General features: G+C 36.2%; 1 protein-coding gene across 1 annotated transcript in view; it reads left to right on the top strand.

Annotated features, from left to right (window-relative positions):
- The window catches only part of DENND1B (DENN domain containing 1B), a 234,567-nt gene that overhangs the window by 64,134 nt on the left and 148,607 nt on the right, over window positions 1-21,826 (top strand). Inside the window, exons 4-5 of the mRNA XM_083359778.1 lie at window positions 7,062-7,111; window positions 14,526-14,639. Of these exons, the coding sequence (XP_083215904.1) occupies window positions 7,062-7,111; window positions 14,526-14,639 (164 nt within the window). The remainder of the gene's footprint in view (window positions 1-7,061; window positions 7,112-14,525; window positions 14,640-21,826) is intronic.

Consider the following 21,826-nt stretch of genomic DNA (forward strand, 5'->3'; position numbering starts at 1 on the left):
ACATGAACCTGTAATTAGTTTTAATTGTATTTTTAAATTATACTTTTTAATACAACTTTTTATAGGTTGTGTTAAATCTCCCACTGCAGTGGAAGAGATTTAACACAACCTATAACTGTTTTTTGTTGGTTATCTTAAGGCATGAGGAGATAATTTGTGGGTTATAATTCTCTAGTTAACCTCCAGATCTCATCATCTAGTGTTATTCTGGAATTGGAGTTCTAGGATTGAGTTACATTTAGAGGTCTGAACACTCTTGTTTTGGTCTCCTGGTTGCTTTTAATTCCTTTATATATAAATTTGGGCTCTAATTGAAGGTGCTGATTATTACCCATAAAGCCCTTTTATGGTCTCAGTCCGTGGTGGCGAACCTATGGCACGGGTGCCACAGATGGCATGCAGAGCCCTCTCTGTGGGCACGTGCACCGTCGCCCCAGTTCTAGGCCTTCAGCTGGGTTTTATAAAACCTTTTCACTTTAGGCCTCCGCCACCTGTGCAAAAAAAAAAAAAAAGGCTCAATTTTAACTTCTCGGGGAAAAAAAATCTCACACACTTGGAATTGATTGAACTTTTTAGTCCCACCCAGTCTGCCGTTACCACCACAGCCACGCCCACAAAATGGGCCATGCCCACCCAACGGGCCACGACCACCCGGCACCCGACAATACATAAGTGGGTTTTGGGTTGCAGTTTGGGCACTCGGTTTCTAAACGGTTCACCATCACTGGTCTGAGTCCTCAGTTTCTGTGAGGCTGCCTGATGTAGATAAAATCTGCCTCCTTTATAAATGCAGATGAAAAGGAGTTACAGTGGGTCCCCCAACCTCCAAAGTTAAAAAGTGGGATTCCAGAAGTAGAAGTAGCTCTCTTACCGTTGATATGGCCTCTTTCTTACTATAATTTTACTGTAAATAGCAATACAAAAAAGTTGTTTTCCAGAAATGTATGAAATGAACTGGAATTTATTTTATTTTGTAATCTACACATCAGAAGGCATTTATTGGATGTGATAGCTGATTGGTACCCAGAGCATTTGCTTTGCACTGGTGTAGTATGTGCATGGCCAGGTGCTGTAGTAAGCAACCTATCTGATTCATTCCATGCCAGCTGCATCTTTAAGACCTGGTACAAAGATAGTCACACACAGAGCACATTATGTAAACAACCCCCCCCCCCCCATTTTGGTAGACTGGTGGCTATATAAAGTTATTAATACATAAATAATACAGGTATAAAGTTATTAGTACATGGCAAACAATCACCAGACTTTAGTGATCTAGGAAAAAATGAAGTGAAATGGCTCGGGGTAGTGGGTGGTGTAGTCATTGGAAGCAGCTTGCAAGTAGCTATTCATAAAGACTTCCGTAATTTATTGATCTGAAAAACTGCATTATACACGTATCTACATATTGTGAACTAGCTCCTTTGAAAGGTTTTCATGTCTTTAAGAAACTGAAGCTGTTAATAATGTAGGTTCTCCTTTAGTGTAATAATGAGTCCAGGAACTCCCTAAACTAGAACTCATTTTCTGTAGAGAAGTAATAATCTTTTTAGAATAGGCAGATTCCCCATTTAATATATCCTTCCACAAAAATCCCTGTCTTCTCAAAATCCAGCTCCAATGTATTCATTTTCACCATACTGGCTAACCCATCAGAGTATTTATAGCACGTACCTGTTTAGGCCATGCAGACCCTTTCCTAATTCAGATGTTATTGAGAAATAGAGCAGTATATTACTACATTGATAGTACCTCAACTTTAAACCCCTGATGAATGCCTCAAGCAGCTTTGTATAGAAGTTAAAGAGAATGTAATGTCTTGTAGGTTCCCATCATATAAAAGCCCTGATATCAAGGAAGTCATTATTTTGAGTAAGAATAGAACTATTGAATAGTGCTTTCAACCTTGTCTCTCAGACACATTTGCAAAAGTCTCCATGGTCAGTCAGATGCTGCTGAAATGTCAAGCAGAATGAACAGAATTATATTTCCCCTGTCTTTGTCCCATAGGAAACCATCCATCAGATTATTCTGTGCTGATTAATTCCAGAAAGCATATCTGAACCTAGGCTAAAATGGATTAAATTAATCAGTTTCTTCTATTTTTTTTTTAGCATAGTAACAAAACTGCTGTCTTCAAAACTTTGCTTTCTGAACATAGGCTATTGCAGCCCAAGCACTAGCTGTTATAAATGTCTGGATCAAACTAGGATTCTTTCATAATTATATTAATTATTTCCTCTTTTAAAGTCTAGTGCAGGGGTAGGCAGCCTTGGCTCTTTTATGACTCTTGAACTTCAACTCCCAGCATGGCTGGCTCAGGAATTCTGGGAGTTGAAGTCCACGAGTCATAAAAGAGCCAAGGTTGCCTACCCCGGTCTAGTGGAACTGCTTCATTACACAAAGATAGATTTATCACTCACTGGATTCATCCAATAATCTTTCCTCTGTTCCCTGTCTTCCGCATTAACTTGAATAAGCCAAGACAGGTAAAGTTGAAGACAGCAGGCTGTAGACTCCATAGCTATAAACATCTTGCCGTAGCAATAGAAAACAAACTCGTATAATTGAGCCAGGCAGTGAAATAGACACCTTAACTTGTGTCAAAAGCAGAGTGCAAATCTGTATGAAGATAAGCAATTTTATTCTTGAAGTGCTGTGAAATTTGTCACAAGTTTCCAAAAAATCCACTATGGGATTACCTGGGGCAGATGACAACAAGCCACTTTTAACCATATTAAAGAATCTGCTGGACTTTACTTGAGAATGAAATGGAGGCTGTAAATTAAGTACTCTTTGCAGCCCTCCCTTTCATGCTGTAGCCCTGATTACGTGCTCAAGTGGCTGCTTGGTAAACTTCACAGTGGCTTTTACTAATTCTTTTTGCTGCATGAAATATAAGTCACAATAGATAGTATTGTGATACTGGTTTTTTCTTTATACTTGTTTATTATTTTTAGACTTATGAGCTTTCTAGTTAGGTGTAAAGCATTGAGAACTCCCAGAGCTTGACATTGATGAAGGAAATTTTGTCGCAACTGCTTATTAAAAAGTGATATCTAACATGTCCACTGATAGCACTCCAAACTTAAAGGTAGCTGCCTCGGTTATATAAGGTTCCTGAGATTCAGTCAGCCAATTTCTTTTTCCTGCTCTACAGGTAGTCCTCGACCTATGATCAAATCAAGACCAGAATTTTTGTTCCTAAGCAAAGTAGTTGTTTAATGAGTCACACTTGATTTGATGATCCTTTTTGCCACGATTGTTAAGTGAATCACTGCAGTTATGTGAATCCAGCTTCCCCCATTGATTTTGCTTGCTGGAGGTCAGCTGGAAAGGTCACAAATGATGATCACATGAACTCAGAATGCAGCAATTGTTTTAAATATGTGCCTGTTGCCATATATCCACATTTTGAATATATGACCATGGAGGTGGATGTAAGTGTGAGGACCAGTTATAACTCACTTTTTTCAGTGCCATTGTGTATTTGAAAGGTCGCTAAATGTATGGTTGTAAGTCAAGGACTACCTGTATATTAGAAAGGGTTAGGTAGGGAAGCTTTTGCTGTTCCTTCAGTATGTTGTTTTCACTTTGTGTTTCAGAACTTAGAACTGTTTTCTTAAAACAAATTCAGAGAAATATTTTTTTCTTTACAGCATGGAAACATTCACTATTTGTTTCCTAGTAATTAATTTAAGTGTGAAATTTTAAAACAACTTCTAATAAGCAAAGTCATTGACTGGTTTGCCTGACAGCTTTGGTCTTTACAGTAAGTGTAGTTGAAATTGTTTTGGTTGCAAGCTTACAGAATGCTTTTATTTCTCTAATCTACCTGGATTGCACCCATGGACAACCTGAATAACCATGTTGTAGCCTGGTATATTAACCCCTAGACATTTTTCTTTTTTACTTAAATCATTACCAAGAAAACAACTTTCAGTATCTCTTTATAGCACTAGTTACAGAAATTCTTTACTCGTATGTCAAATTGATCTGACTACTAGCCAAGGCATGACTTAAGTGATACATTTAATGTCTTTTTGTCTTCTGTAGAAACATTATCTGTCATTAAGGGTATTTCAGCGTTATACAGTCAACTTTAAAATGGGTATACTTTCTACAAATACATTCCTTAATTTAGTTTTTCAGCTGATTGCATATTCTAAGAAACTTTCGGGACAGCATCTTAATTTCCTTTATTTTAAAATTTGAATAATACCTGTAATTAAAGCAGAGAACTGATCCTTACAAGCCTAGGTAGCCTGCCATCTATTGATCTGGCTTATACTGTCAGGGGAGAAACAGTCAACTGCTGAGTTGCTTTGTCACTGACATAAGCTGAGAGGATTTTTTTTTCTTCTATACTGTTTATACACCAGTGTATAGACTTGCTGGCTGGCTGAATTTTAAAGAGTGCAGAGGTTTAAAGACTTGTCCCCTGAGGGATGATCCTGCCAGTTGGGAAGCGAGCTGAGGCCCTATTTTGCAGAAGTGTGTGTGTGTGTTTGTGTGCGCGTGAACACACACACACACACACATGGATGGGGGAAGGATGGAAAGGAAAGTATTGAGTTTGTTTGCCCCTACAGTGTTGCAGAAAGGGCTGATATATCTATTACAGTGAAATACAATAATATCTGTTTTTCCTCTTTTCTATGCGTTTTTATTTTATGGAAGACCAGAAAACGTAACACGGGTGTTACAAATGTCTGCAAATACAATTCCTTAGAGATAGAATCTTATGTGCTTACTAATCAATATTGCGAAGAAATATAGTTTGTGGTGGTTTGTTAAACACAAACTTGTATTTATTACTGTGAAGGATCTAGAGTCTAAAATACTAATATTGTTGCTAAAAGGGGGGAAACACAGAATTCTCTACTATAATAAACTTAATAAGATGAGTAGCTTTTAAATATTATATTTAATACTTTGCCTTTTTTATGAGGAGCATTAATTTACTATCTCTAAGTAAATTGTGAGTCTTTATGTTTAACATCCCAATCTGATTTTAATGATGATTCATAAAATAGAGTGACAATCTTTCCTGAAAATATAGCATATTGGAAGGCCCAAATAAAATTCTAGGATTGCTTCCCTGGGACTAGCGTCTAATAAATCAGTAGTCAGGGTTTTGAGCATGCACTTTCTTCCATTTCCTTTTCTTTCTACAATGATTTTGCCAATTTCTTGTGGCTTTCACTTTGAACTTACGTTGCGTTTGTACAGTACAAGCTTTGCATCTGGTTTAGAGCCTGAAACCTAAGTTGGAAGATTAGCTAAATTTAGTTATGAAAGAATATGCTCACACTGATGTAATATGAAATTATAGCCATATAACATGAAAATTAAATTTTCCCAGAAATAACTGATTATGACAATTAATTTAATATATCTGAAATCCAATTATGAGAAATGTATATTTTGCCTGATGTTGTTAATCAAATCTTAAGAACTAAGGACATAAGACATATGCTTGTAGGAGTGATTCCCCCCCAGCTATATTAGTTCTTATAATACATGGGATGCATATTACCAAGTTCTACCATCCTGTGTTTTATTGAAGTTGGAAAATACTTGACTAGGATCTGTAATTCAGGTGCATCCAGTAAGACAACAATGATTTCTGTCCCACTATCTTAATCTGTGCTTCTCTAATGTAACTAGCCAATTTCCTCCAAATTTCTCCTACCCACTTCTTTTGTGAAGTACTAATTTTATACTAGTAACTGAAAGAAAATACAGGCATTCTTCTTTTCTTGTATGTTTTTTTCCCCCCAGGTGATCTGTTCAGTTTTTTCTTTCTTGTAAGGGTCGAAGCTGGCAAGGTAGAATCTCTGATTCTCCTGCTTGAAGAAGCTGTTTTGTTAACAAGACAAAACAGATGTGAAGAAACTTCAAGGTGGGAAAGGAGCAACTAACAGCCATTGATTCAGAAGGTGGGAGGAAAGGGGGCCAGCATTTAAACCTGGCAAATAACTTTTATGTGGAGGGCAGGATGCTGGAGTTCTGTTAGATGGGCCAGTTCTTCCTTATATACAGTGTTCTAATTATTTCAGTAAATTTACTTCTTCTGTCTGTCTGCGTGGAAATGCAGAGATAGCATAGCTGCCATATCCGATATGAAGTCCTGTCAGTCCTCTCTGTTAAAGCTTAGATTGTACATGTTCAAGCAGGAACTTTTCTTCATTATAACATTAATCTTTTCCGTGCATTTTACCTTAATGTCACTAGAAAACCATTTAATTCTGTGTGAATTTTAGTACAACATAGCTGAAAGGTGGCAATCCTATTTCTTATTTTATCATAGTGGCATTGAACACTTGGTAGTTATAACTGCTTCTTTTATTCTAATATTTTTCTTCACTTTATAATAATTTTCAAACCAGTATATGCCATTCATGTAATTAGAAATGTGTCACTGAGCAGCATGTCAAACCCAACAGAAAGAAATAGGTGTATAATTTCTATAAAATTACAGGTATTTTCTTTTTATTTTCTTTTTAATTGGCAGGAAATTTTGAACCTTGTTGTTATTGTAAAGGGTTAACTCTGTCCAATTTTCTGCATATAACAAATGAAAAGTTCCAGCTTTTAAAAACATTTGCTCATAAAATGCATATGCTGTCAACTTAGTTCTCTTTCCTCTGCTTGCATTTTAATTGAAACAACATTTGTATTTTTGAGCCAGGATCTGTCAGAAGTCCCTATGGCTAGTCTGTAGTACAAGTAGCAGCAGACGTGGCTTACCCATATGGTACGGTGCTTCTTGTAAAATCCATATGGCCTTGTTGAAGGGAATCCCAGCAGGGATGTGAAGGGTGTTAATACCCTTCAGGCCAGGCCTTTCCCTCCTGGGGTTTCTGTGGTATTGTCTTTGCAATCTGCCAAAGCACAAACTTAATTCCTTTTTAATAATCAATTATTTTAATCCAGTAACATGCAGCATAGTTTCCTCTTCTTATCAAATATTGCTTGATTTTTCTGTGGGGGAAAAAATTGCAGGCCATATTCAGGTAATTGTTAAATACATATAACATTTTTTTCTGCTTTTACAGGCAATCCTCCAGAGTATACCTAAATTCTGCTTTCCTTTTGACATTACAAGGTATGTCTTATCATGGCTTTTCAATAAGTGAGGTTGGTGCACTGAAAACAATTTGCACCGCAAAATATTGATTTTCATAGGAAAGTAGTGAATGGATTGAATCACTGTATTAAAAAAGAACTAAAGTGTTTTCTGAATTTAAATTTTAGTTTGCATCTTTGGTAGTAGGCAGAATGATCTTAGTATGCTTTTAGGCTTTTAATAGATAACCATAAATCTTTAGTATGCATTTCTTATTAATATAAAGTTGATAAGACATTGTTTATAACTGTACATTTACTTCCAGCCCTCAAAAAAAGTATACGTAAGAAGTTCCAAGTGAAATATCTCTTAAAGATTGTACAAATGTGTTCTGAGGATTGTACTTTAAATTTAAAATGGATGTATTGTGTGTTGTATATGTAGGTCTGCAATATTTATTCACATTTAATACTTTGGTAGAGCAAGCATGTGTTTCAGCTTATTAAGCAGTAGATTTTAAACAAAAATCATTCATGATTTTTAATACTTTTTTTAAAAATGTGGGTGACAGATGCCATTAGCAGAGGCATTGCTCCTCATTCTGTCATAGGAGGAATGGTTCTTCTGACAGTGGATGTTATGATACCAGCTTAGCACAATTATTGTTCCATGTGGAACTCTGTGCAGGCTTAATGAAATGCTTAATTATAACTTAACTTAGTCATTGGAGATTCAATGGACAGAATTCTTTACAATTTTTAAATCCAGTTGGAGGCCACATGTCAGGAAGAACAACTAAAAAAATTCCAAGCACACCTATTGAACTTCACAGCCAGACAAAGATTTGACTCTGAAAATTTGTCATACAGAAAACATTCTGTCAACTGTAGGATCTATTCCATATAATTGCATTTAGTTATGGATATTTTCCCTGCATAAGATTTTTTCATAACTCAAGAAACATTTGGGGGCATTGTTTAAATTGATTCGAGTTAACCATTGTTGTTATGTATTACTAGTTATCTTCCAAATACTAATTGTTCTGTGTCTTTAATACAGTATTTTGAAATGAGTATAAGTTGAAAACCCAAATAACCAAGTGTAACAATTGGGAAATGAGAGAAAGAAGGGAAAAGATAATTTGGTCTAGTGCTTAAGGTTCCAGATTAGAAAACAGAAGATTATGAGTTCAAGTCCCACCTTAGCCATGAAAGCCATGGGTCACATTGGGCCAGTCATTTTTTTTTGTCAATTCACCTCACAGAGTTGTTCTTGTGGGGAAATAGGAGGGCAAAGATGTGTTGGATATGTTTGCTACCTATTTGTAAAAATAATAAAGGCAGGAAACACACAAACAATTCTAACTATTCAGTGGTACAGGGGGTAAAGATAAATCAAAATACAGGCATTGACTATGAGATCAAAGCCCATCCATTTTTTACTGTGTAGTTTTCACCCTACTCATTACATAAAATGGCAACATAGTAAGTCATGCTGGAAAATCAATGTGAATTAAGGAATTGAGAAACAGAAATGTGCAGGAAGGTAGGAGAAGACAAATCCAGATGATCATAATGGGTAAAGAGCAGTATTTTCAAACTTGGCCCCTCAGATTCCTGGGTATCATCCCAGCAAACCTAGAGTATACTAGTTAAGAAGACTTCCATATACATTTATGGTAGCATTGATATCAGAAATCTTTACTATGTCAGTATAATTGAAACTCAGTTACTTTATTACTTTCATAAACCATGGCATTGGTTACAGTTACTTTTTTAATTTGAGTAATACTTCAGCTATCTGAAGGTGGACTTTAGTCTTGAAAGACTTAAAAATTCTTAAATGTTTAAGCTGCTATCCAGTAAAAATTAATAAAGAATTATGTTTTTCTGTTACTTGAAAGAAAGTCTCAGAGTCAGATACGCTTTCACTCCTTTTATACTTGCATGTAACTTTGAATAAATCACAGAACTCCATCATACCAGTGTTGAGAAAAGGAATAAAACAAACTGAAAACAATGAGACTTGTAATTTGAAAATCAGTCTTTTTCTAACTGTATAAAGTAAGTTTCATCACATCAGAACTATTCTAATGGGAAAATATAGTAGATTTAAAACTTTTTAAATACAGTTGTGTTTGAGCATGAAGCCTGCCAGTGTTTCTTCTAATAGAAGTATTATTTGTTTTTCATTATATACACACTGGATCTCTTTGTTGTTTTTGCTGAAACAGCTACTCTTTTAGTATTTATCCGAAAATTGGAAATGTTCCCTGTTCTTTAGATCTGCGTGTATGTATTGTGCAGTCTTTCTTACCCATTGAGTTTAGAGTAGCTACTTAAAAGTTGAAAAGAAAGTAAAAATGCATATAACGTAATATAGTTAAGATAGTGTTCTTGGTAAAGCATTAAAACCTACATGTTATTAAATTTATAACTACAAATGAAAAAAGTAGGAACAATGAAGAAGTTAAGGCTTTCTTAGTGCCATCCAGTGACTAGGAATTAATGAAATATCAGTGCAGTTACTTGAACTAATAGAGTAAGATAATCCAATTGAGATATTTATATGAGGATAAATGCAAAACAAGATTTTAAAAGAAATCTGGAAAATATATTGGCAAGTCCAGGCATTATCTGTGTTAATCAACTATTTTGTTCTTTGAACACTAAAAATTAGTAACTATACTATATTAGTATTAGTAACTATACTATAAAACAGTTGGTCCAGGATGTTTTCAATTATACACTATGCATATGTTACGGCGATACGTGAGTGGGCACTTTTAAGCCCTATGTATAGATTTGTTTGTTTATTTATTTCTATCCCACCTTTTTACAAATAGCTCAAGGCAGCAGATATATCTAATACACCTTCCTTCTATTTCCCTCCCCCCCTAATGACAACCCTGTGAGATGGATTGGGTTGAAAGAGAGTGACTGGCCCAAGATTACCCAGCCATTTTAAAAGCTTCATTTGAGCATTTGCTGATGGAATGGTGACCAGCAATTAGATATGTAATTCCTGAACTGTCATATGGGCAGCAATTAAATGTGATAAATAAATAAATAAAATTAAACTATAGGGACGCGGTGGCTCAGTGGGTTAGGATGCTGAGCTTGTCGATCAGAAGGTCGGCAGTTTGGCGGGTCAAATCCCGAGTGCCGTGTAACAGAGTGAGCGCCTGTTACTCGTCCCAGCTTCTGCCAACCTAGCAGTTCGAAAGCACGTAAAAATGCAAGTAGAAAAATAGGGACCACTACGGTGGGAAGGTAACAGCGTTCTGTGCGCCTTTGGCAGGACGCCGGCCACATGACCACGGAGACGTCCTCGGACAAGCGCTGGCTTTTCGGCTTTGAAACGGAGATGAGCACCGGCCCCTAGAGTTGGAAACGACTAGCACGCATGTGCGGGGGAACCTTTACCTTTATGTTTTGGAGAAGTTTTCATTTATGGGGTTCTTGGTGCATTACTAATTTGTTAATGAAACATGTGGAAGAAAACGAGAGCACCAAGGACTCCACACTTTAACTCTGAACTACAAATAATTCTCTTCTATGGGTTTTCATTTATTAAATTAATGGAGGAATGTTTTTTCTGTCGCTTAGTAGTAATATGTGAGCAATAATAACCAAAATAATTTGTTCCTAGAAATTCCATCATGTTTTGTCATCTTTCAACAAGAAAAAGCATGTCAAAGCCAATATTTTTGAAAATATTTAAGCAAATGACAGATTAAAAAAGGACCAAACATATGAAAACTCATTTTTAATAGTATCAGCTAATTTCATTCTCAGTTAATTTCATTTACATTTATTAGACCAGGGGTCAGCAACCTGAAACAGTGAAAGAGCCACTCGGAACCGGTTCCCTCACAAAAGGAAAAACTGGGAGCCGCAAAAAATGTGTGCGCATGTGCGTACATGCGCACATGCGCAGAACAGGGTTTGACTGAAGAGTGGAGCCAAGGCGAGATATGCACCTACCCTGCATATTTGAATTGATTGGTTGAACTTTTTTACTCCCACTTTTTTTTGGGGGGGGTACTGCACGTGGCAGAGGACTGGGAGCCGCAGGAGTCAGCTGAAAGAGCCGCATGCGGCCGCGGAGCCACGGGTTGTAGACCTGTGTATTAGACAAATATGATTTGTCATTTATCTATAAATACTGACAATCACACTTAATTCACTAAAATTCACCGAATTTGAGACACTACTAGTAGGACTTATAATTTCCATTACAGTTGATCAAATAATAATTTTGTAACATTTACTTCCTTTATTGGAGATACGTTTATGACATTTTCATTATCTGGAGCCATGGAAAAGAATTTTCAATACATTTCATCATAACCTCAACTTCTTCCTTATCATCAGTCAATCTATAGAATGAATTCACTGCTTTGATGTCATGGTAAAACTATACTATGGACACATGAAGGAAACTTACTGTCAGAATCCATTTATATCACATTCATAAATGTATGTTTGAAACATCCCCCCCAATATGGATTCTGCCATCTCCCGAGGAAGGAGGAGCATATGTGGATTCAGCTTGCCTTAGGTTATTTCAAAGACCAAGGAAACCTTTTGAACTGGCGGGATCAAAAGGGAGGGTTAGAGAAGAAGGCATCTGGCTTGTGTTTTCTTTTAATTCTGGAGAGGAAGAAGGCAATAACCATAAAGATTCGAAGTTCCTTTTTTCCCCACGAAAGGGATGACACAAAGTAGAAGGATGAGAGCTGACCAAATGGGGTTGAGGGAAGGGGGGTTGAACCGGGTACCCTTTATAAAATTTCAATTTGTAAAACAATACTAAGTCCTGTCTTGTATTCCCACAACCAAGCATGTCCTAGTAAAGCTTCCTTTTGGACTAGAACTGACTCCAAGAGTTTTTGTCTTCCTAAGACGTGGTTTGGGGTGGGTCCTGACACTTACAAATCATCATGCACCCTTTGTGCTTTTATCCAATGTACCACAAAATGTAGCATTTATAGCCAGATTTTAGACTTTTAACTACATTTGTTTTGATCCATCACTTGAAATGTTCAAGTGATAAAATAAATCAGGCATTCAGGAGGCTAATGAGATCAGTAGACAAATAGAGCCCACCCCCTTACTCCATCTCAAAGTTATATCCTATATCAATGTAGCCACTCCATCACATCTGTTGAAATGAGCAGTAGATCGTGGAAGATTATGCCTTTTAATTTGTTAGTTTGAAAAGATCTTACGAGACTTCTTTTCCATTTTTTTATTTCCTTAGCCTGACATGGCTCTCTTCCTATAATTTGGAGTAAGTAAGAGTAAGAAGCTCATAGCTTTTTTGCATAGCTTCAAAACAATTTGATAATGTCTAGCTATTCTTGGTCTGTATTATTGAGAAACACAATTTAAGGTTAAAGATTCATATTCTTTCGTAATGTCATATTATACACTGGTAAATATTAGAAAACATATGAAGATTTTTGGTATAAATTGTGGGTAGGTATTAGTTTCTAGAATCCAGACTCAGCAAAGCCCTGGCAATTTAAATTGGTCCATATAGAGTGTAGCTTCAGAATTAATAATAATAACATACCTGCTATATGTTTGCTCATCTAATATGTTTTACTTATGATATGATATATAAGTACTAACCATTAAAGGTAGGCTATATTATCTTTCAGTGAAAATATGAAATTTCAACATATAAATTAAACTGTAGAAAATAGAATAATAATATATAGAAGTGTCCTTTTTTGATCACACACAATTTCGATTTAGCAAAACAAAGGGATGTTTGTCCAAAAAACCCCCTCAATTCATTGAGATTGTCCTTTTTTGAATATGGCAGTTTCATTTAACACTTAATAACAATAATAATAATAAGGTTGGAAGGGACCTTGGAGGTCACCTAGTCCAACCCCCTGCTCAGGCAGGAAACCCTATACCATTTTGGACAAATGGCTGTCCGAAACGAACAAAATCCTTAGATATTTTATTTTATAAAATTAATATTATCAGCCAATGAATATTTCTAGTCAATGAATTTTTTAATTTAATTATATATTTTGTTATGTTTCCTCTTCCCAAATAACAACTTCATGGAGTTACTTTGTCTTAATTGCATTTGCTTCTGTGTGAAAAAAAGATCCCTATTTACTTCATATCATTTCTAATTTTGTAGCTTTTGTCTTTATCTTAGTTGTACTTTTAAACTATGAACATTTGTTTTTTTTAAAAAACTGGAAAATATGCTATATATGCTAATGAAAACAGTATCAAAGACATATAAGCAGGTCATAACTTTAGTGTAAATCTTTCTGTCACATGAATGGCTACACATTCCTGAACAATTACACAGACACATATAAATTTACAGGAAAATGATTTTTTTTCCTGTAGAAGGGCAAACAACTCATATTTGATGTTGATAACTACATATATAACAAGAGGTAATTCTTAATCTGTCCTCCAAGAAAACTTTAAATTATGTCTTGATAATAAATGCAGAAATATAAATACTCCCTATCTATTTCATTGTCAGATAAGTGTGCCCTGTTGTTTAAATATCTATTTAAAATGTTGCCATCTATAAGAGTGACCTTGAAAAAGTCCTTTGTAGTCAACAAGATTGATGAATATTTATATATGTTCTTCATCATTATTTAGCTATTAAGATCATTTTAAAACACACATATAAACAAAAAGCGAGAAATGTACTAAAATATTAGGTTTTATTAGAAAACAGCTTGAAGTACTATTTACTTGTTTAAAAAGTTACATTTCCTTTTAATGGTTAGTGTCAGCTACTTTTAAAACCTAAATTCCCTCTTATTGTTTGGTTTATAATTCAGATATTGGAGTCAGTTCACAGGAGCGTAATCTCCATTTTAAGGTCTTCTGGTCTAAGTAAAAATGGAACATCTTTAATTCTTTATTGCCTGTTACAAATAATATTTTAATAATATTACTAATAGCATTTTTTCCACTAAAGCTCTTCTAAGAAATGACCTTCTATTCTTTCAAGTACAAACATTCTACATCATTAAAAAAGTTGTACAGGTAGTCCTTGTTTAGCAATCTCAGTTGTGTTTGGCAACTAGGTCATTAAGTGAAGCAGTTGCTAGTGAAACCCCATTTATGCTTATGATTTTACTTCATCTTTTGTTTGCTATACAGACCTGCAAGGGTCATAAATGCAGATTGATCACCACTTTGTAATTGCAAATGGTTGCCATATGAGCTAGTTGTTAAGTGAAGACTACTGTACTACATCTATGTCTGTTTACTCAAAGGCTTTTCATATTATTTCCTATATTATTTAGATTTGATTCAAAATGTTTTTTTATTTTATTAAATATTATATGATAACAAATAATCTAATAGTATTAACATTAATTTTAAGCATGTTTACTTTTTAGTGTTAAAGGGAGTGCTTTCTAACCCAGTTTTTTCTCCCCCCCCCCCAGGGTAACACAAGTTGGACAGCATTTTACTTTTGTGCTTACTGACATTGAAAGCAAGCAAAGATTTGGATTTTGCCGTTTAACATCAGGAGGCAAAGTGTGCCTATGCATTCTAAGGTAAGCTGCTATCTATAAAAACAAATGCCTGGCTACCTTCTTTGACAGTTATTGGTAATTATTGGTTTAAAATTGTAGATTCCATGATCACTGAAAAGCTTTGATGGGTATGGATGTATGCTGCCATCACAATAAGCATAGTTGACATTAAAGAGTATTTTTTTTATATATGAGAGAAATTGTTTTAATGAGATATTTTACAAATGCTGCATAGTTTGCCTGGCTTGGCAGGTTATATAAATGGTTGTATAACTTTTTTTTAAAGAGAAAAATTGACACAGCAGTTGCAAATGAATTTGCTTTATGATAATGAAGTGAAGGCCTAGTGCTAATTAATAGAAATTCATCTTCTAACTGACCCAGAGGAAAAGCAAAGTTGCAACATAACAAGGTGTATATTAATGTATGTGTGAATTTTCATCCTAACCTTATAACAAGGCTTTTTGCATTATACTTTTGCTTTTGTACTTGCTTTGATTCACGATAAATTTAACATACATTATGATGTATACCTTTGGTTAATAAGTAAAAAGTAGTAGAGGATGGAGGTCATAGGATGATATCTTTAGGGAATACCAGAAAATATGAAGTATTGGACTGGGATTATGATTTAATATTAATTAATTAAACTTCTGTGCCAGCCAACTCTCAATGATTTGGAGTGGCTCACAATAGTCAAAGAAACTATAATTAAAATCAAAACATATAAAGGTAAAAGATGGTATGTGCGAGAGCATTCTGGAGCTCCGTGTAGAGCCTAATGCAGATGATTCTTGGAAGATTTGGTCCAGACATAAAGTGGAATATAGGTGGTCCTTGACTTACGGCCATTTGTTTAATGGTGGTTCAAATTCCAGTGACTTCAGAAAAAGTGTCCCTGCATTGATCACTTGACTGTGGTTTGGGTGCTTGGGAACTGGGTTGCCTTTACAACCAGTTTTAATGTCTTCTTCCCAGCTGGTTTCTTACAAAAAAGTCCATTGGGGAATGGATTTGCTTAATGACCATGTGATTTGCATAACTACCATGGTAAAAAGGGTTGCAAAACCTAGTCCTGTCACCCAATGACTGACTTCATAACTGCATCAATTTGTAACAGAAATTTGGTTCTCTGTTGTAGTCATTAGTCATGGACTACATGTAGGCTTAGTGGCCTTCTTTACGGAAAAGCAGGCCATCTGAATGCAATATGTGAATATTTAATCTTGAAAACAGATTATGTATAAAGCGTTGAATTGGACTGATCACACAGAGACCAAAGTTGATGGATTTTTGCCTTCTGCTTTTCTTAATGCCATTGTTTCAGTATTTCATCAACGTGTACAATTGTAATAATATTTAGGTATCAAGGTTTATGCAGTTTATTCAACAAAAATACGATTTTTTTTCCATAGTTGGCATGTGGATGTTATTTCTTAATAGGCTCCTGCACATGTTACTGGCTATAATAAAACCTAATTAAGTGCTAAAATGATATTATTCTGATATGAATAATATTATATTCATTGTATGAATGCGGATATTCCTCTCCTTTTCTGACTTTTCTCTTTAAGAGTAGATTGGCTTTTCATGAAGCAGGATCTAACCAACTTTAATTTAAATTTAAATTTTCAATCTTTATACTGCAATTTTAAATCTGTTCTTAGATAAGAATGTCAACTAATGTTCCTATAGATAAAAAATTGTTAATGGCAAAAGTTTGAGATTGAATTTACTTTTATGAGATGAACAGCCGAAAAAATGCTCATGTAATTCATGAGGCTGATTTGCTGTTATGGAAAGTGCCCCAGAAATACAGCTCTTCCTTTTCAGCTCTGGCTGGGTTATTTTTTTTTCCTGATAAAGTGTCCTTTTTTAATAAGTGATATGTGTGTAATCCATGTAATACTTCAGGAAGCCTATATCTGACAGGGTTATTTTAATCTACCCTGAATATTAATTCAGTTGACAACTTTTTATTCAGTTAATTGATTTTTTACTACTTGACCTAGTTTGTTTCCTTGTCTATGAACAGATAATACTTTGCAAGGTTCCTGTTCCCCCCCCCCGCCCCCACCCAATTTATCCATGGATTAACACAGGTTGTCATTGGAACAATAATTTGTGGGATTTTTTCCCCTTGAATTTGGATCTGAAAATCTATTAGTATTGTGTAGAAATATTTTCTATGTAAAGTACAAGCAAAGCTGCTTCCAGCACTAATCAGCCAGAACTGAACAAGGTGCAGGTAGTTTTATTGTGATGTTAATTTAGTGTCTGATGCATTCAGGATTCTGCATTGTTTTATATATTTCATTTTAAAAATTGTAAGAAAATATGCATTTATTCCTCCATGCAAGTTTTTATATCATATAAAATAACTGCTCTACATTTGATGTGATTTTGCTTCCCTGTATTTTCTCCTCATAAATACATGGTTGGCAGAAAATTTCTATAAATATTAACATTTTTGAATGCTAGTTTCTGAGCAAACAGTATCGCAGATTCCATGTGTATAGAAGCTGAAGGGTACCTGTGAGTCAGTTTACATAGAAACCCAGAAAATATGAATTAATTTAAGTAGACCAAATTATCTTTTTTGAATCTGGATTAGGTGTTATTAGTCTTAATTGCAATAAATCCCTTTTAAAATGGATTTGTTAACTTTAATCGTTAAGATTAGTCATGATTAATCTTCATTTAAGTATGAAACAGAAGTAGTCTCATGTGAACACAGTGGAAAGGAAGGTAAACTTGCTATTGTGATGAGAAAGCTCAATTTGACATTTTGAGTTAACATAGATAATCTCATTCTCTACCCATTCCTATATAAATATACTGCTCAAAAAAATAAAGGGAACACTTAAACAACACAATGTACTGTATTTAATAGTAGGATGTCTTATCTTGTGTTCCCTTTATATATATATATATATATATATATATATATATATATATATATATATATATATATATATATGTATATGTATATGTATATGTATATGTATATGTATATGTATATGTATATGTATATGTATATGTATATGTATACACACACACACACACACACACACACACACACACACATACATATATATGCTCTCCCTTTCAAGTACATCAGGTCTTGTTACTATTAAAATACTTTTTAAAAATTCAGAATGCAGAAATGATTGCTTAATCTCTTCAAATTGGTCTGTCTTAGCTACTATGTAGATAGATTCTCTGCATGGAGATCTGTATTCACCTTGGCCATTTGGTTTTCAATATAATTATTCCTAGTTTACTACTGGCCATTTTTCCTTTAATTTTTCCTAACATTATGAAATTCTTAAGGGATCTAGATCTTCGCATTTGAGCCTGTTCATTCATGCCACGAGTCAAAATCTTGGATTGATTTGTTCTATGATCCTTTTTCCTGGTTATCCAGAGATTTGAAACATCAACATTCTTTCTCTTCTGGTTCTCAAAAATCCAACCATTTTTCAATCATTTTAGATTTTGTGGATATAGATACAGTACAGCAGGACTTTTCAACCTTTTCACAGATTGTACCACTTTTAGGACATGAGTACCACCAGTGCTTAGCAAGGTATCAAAAACTTGATGACTAAAATAAAGGGGGGGGGGATTTTCGGTTTTACTGATTAGATTGATTTGTTATAGAAACGGCTAGTTTATACTATTATGGAAAAGTAAAAAGTTGAGGTTCAATGTTAATGCTTCATTCTACTGCAACAGAGGAAGTCAGAAGTCAATGCCTTTTCTTTTCTTTTTTTTCTCCCCGCACTTTCCACCCCCTTTTCCTCCCCATAGTGTCCTACCATTCGCTTTTGTATTTTTTTCTATAATCTAATAAAACGTTACAAACCGTAAAAACAAAAGGAAAAAAGTACCAGTTTTAATTTCTTCAGTGGCAGTTTCCCTTTGCACTAATAAATGTATAATGAATTTCTCCATATTTATTAATATGCACTACTGCTTTGGTGGTTAGCTGGCTGGTCGGCCCTTCTTCCTCTCTCCCTCTCCTCTCTCTTTTTCCTCCCTGCCTGCTGGTCTGTCCTTCCACATTTTTTTCTCCCATCTTTTTTTCCTCCCTGCCTGCCGGTCTCTCCTTCCAGCTTCTTCTCCGTCCCCTACTCTTTCCCTGTTATCTTTTTCCGCCTCTCCCACCAATGCCACCTCTTTTTATATATCCTCTCCTTTCTCCCCCCTCCTCCAGGTGATTCATCTCCTGAAGGCTGTGCTTCTCCGTCTCTTTCTCCATCCCCTTCTGTTTACCCCCTTGCCTTTTTTCCTCTCTCCCTTTCCTGCAAAACCACCTGCTTTTATATACTCTCCTCTGCCCCCCCCGTCCTCATTTTCCCTTTGGTCCACCTCCAGCTATGCGCTGCTTCCGGAAGCGCCAATCAGCTGGAGCCCTGTGATGATCTGAGGTTTCTGCTGAGCCCTCTCTCCCTCAAGCTTGTGCAGTGCTGCCGCCGCTTCAGCTCTTTCCCCTCCCCTGCTGCGCTTGTCTAGGATGGTCGCGTACCACCTTCCGGGTGCCAAAGTACCACCAGTTGAAAAGCATCTGAACATCCTTTCCAAAGCTTTACTGCTGGACTCTTTACTGTTTCCTAAAAGACAGGAGATCTATGTATTTGTTGTTAATATTAGAGTAGTTTATTCCTAATATTTCATCATATACCTATTTTTCCCCTTCATGGATTACTGCCTTGTCGTGGCGAAGGGGCTTGCGTAATTCAATGAAGCTATGAGCTATGCCGTGCAGGGCCACCCAAGACGGACAGGTCATAGCAGAGAGTTCTGACAAAACGTGATCCACTGGAGAAGGAAATGGCAACCCACTCCAGTATCTTTGCCATGAAAACCCTATGGACAGTACCAAAAGGCAAAACGATATGACGCTGGAAGATGAGCCCCTCAGGTCGGAAGGCGTCCAATATGCTACTGGGGAAGAGCAGAGGGCTAGTACTAGTAGCGCCAGAAAGAATGAAGCGACTGGGCCAAAGCCGAAAGGACGCTCAGCTGTGGATGTGTCTGGTGGTGAAAGGAAAGTCCGATGCTGTAAAGATTTTTTCTCCATAGGAACCTGGAATGTAAGATCCATGAATCAAGGAAAGTTGGACGTGGTCAAACAAGAGATGACAAGACTGAACATCGACATCTTAGGTATCAGCGAACTAAAATGGACAGGAATGGGTGAATTTAATTCAGATGACCATCAGGTATACTACTGCGGGCAAGAATCCCTCAGAAGAAATGGAGTAGCCTTCATAGTCAATAAAAGAGTAGGAAAAGCAATACTGGGATACAATCCTCAAAATGACAGAATGATCTCAGTTCGAATCCAAGGCAAACCATTCAATATCACAGTAGTCCAAGTCTATGCCCCAACCACCAGTGCTGAAGAGGAAGAAATTGACCGGTTCTATGAAGCCCTACAGCACCTTATAGAACTAACACCCAAAAATGATGTCCTTATCATCATGGGGGATTGGAATGCTAAAGTAGGAAGCCAAAAGATAACTGGAATAACAGGCAAGTTTGGCCTTGGAGTACAAAATGAAGCAGGGCACAGGCTGATAGAATTTTGTCAAGAGAATACGATGGTCATAGCAAACACTCTTTTCCAACAACCCAAGAGACGGCTCTACACATGGACATCACCAGACGGTCAACACAGAAATCAGATTGACTATATGCTCTGCAGCCAAAGATGGAGAAGCTCTATACAGTCAGTAAAAACAAGACCAGGAGCTGACTGTGGCTCAGACCATGAGCTTCTCCTTGCAAAGTTTAGGCTTAAACTGAAGAAAGTAGGGAAAAGCACTAGGCCACTCAGGTATGAATTGAATCATATCCCTGTTGAATATACAGTAGAGGTGACAAATAGATTTAAGGAATTAGATCTGATAGACAGAGTGCCTGAAGAACTATGGATAGAGGTTCGCGACATTGTACAACAGGTAGCAACCAAAACCATCCCAAAGAAAAAGAAATGCAAGAAAGCAAAATGGCTGTCTGAGGAAGCTTTGCAAATAGCTGAGGAAAGGAGGGAAGCGAAAGGCAAGGGAGAAAAACATAGATATGCCCAATTGAATGCAGAATTCCAGAGAATAGCTAGAAGAGATAAGAATGCCTTCTTAAATGAACAGTGCAAAGAAATAGAAGAAAACAATAGAATAGGGAGGACCAGAGATCTTTTCAAGAAAATTGGAGAGATGAAGGGAACGTTTAATGCAAAAATGGGCATGATAAGGGACCAAAATGGCAGGGACCTAACAGAGGCAGAAGAGATTAAGAAGAGGTGGCAAAATTACACAGAAGAACTATACAAGAATGAGCTTAACGTCCCAGATAATCACAATGAGGTGGTCACTGACCTCGAGCCAGACATCCTAGAATGTGAAGTGAAGTGGGCCTTAGAAAAGCTGAGCAACAACAAAGCTAGTGGAGGTGACAGTATTCCAGCTGAGCTATTCAAAATCTTAAAAGACAGTGCAGTAAAAGTGCTACACTCAATTTGCCAGCAAATTTGGAAAACTCAACAGTGGCCACAGGATTGGAAAAGATCAGTTTACATTCCAATTCCAAAGAAAGGCAGTGCCAAAGAATGTTCAAACTATCGCACCATTGCACTCATTTCTCATGCTAGTAAAGTCATGCTTAAAATCCTACAAGCTAGACTTCAGCAGTATGTGGATCGAGAACTACCAGAAGTACAGGCAGGATTTCGAAGAGGCAGAGGAACTAGAGATCAAATTGCCAACATACGCTGGATCATGGAGAAAGCTAGGGAATTCCAGAAAAACATCTACTTCTGCTTCATTGACTATGCTAAAGCCTTTGATTGTGTGGATCATAACAAACTGTGGCAAGTTCTTAAAGAGATGGGAGTACCAGACCATCTTATTTGTCTCTTGAGAAACCTATATGCGGGTCAAGAAGCAACAGTGAGAACTGGACATGGAACCACTGATTGGTTCAAAATTGGGAAAGGAGTCCGGCAAGGCTGTATACTGTCTCCCTGCCTATTTAACTTATATGCAGAGCACATCATGAGAAAGGCAGGGCTAGATGAATCAAAAGTTGGAATTAAGATTGCCGGAAGAAATATCAACAACCTAAGATACGCAGATGATACCACTCTAATGGCAGAAAGTGAAGAAGAACTAAAGAGCCTCTTGTTGCGGGTGAAGAAGGAG

Source organism: Vipera ursinii, assembly GCF_947247035.1.
Source record: "Vipera ursinii genome assembly, chromosome: 3".
In the NCBI taxonomy this organism is placed as follows: Eukaryota; Metazoa; Chordata; class Lepidosauria; order Squamata; family Viperidae; genus Vipera; species Vipera ursinii.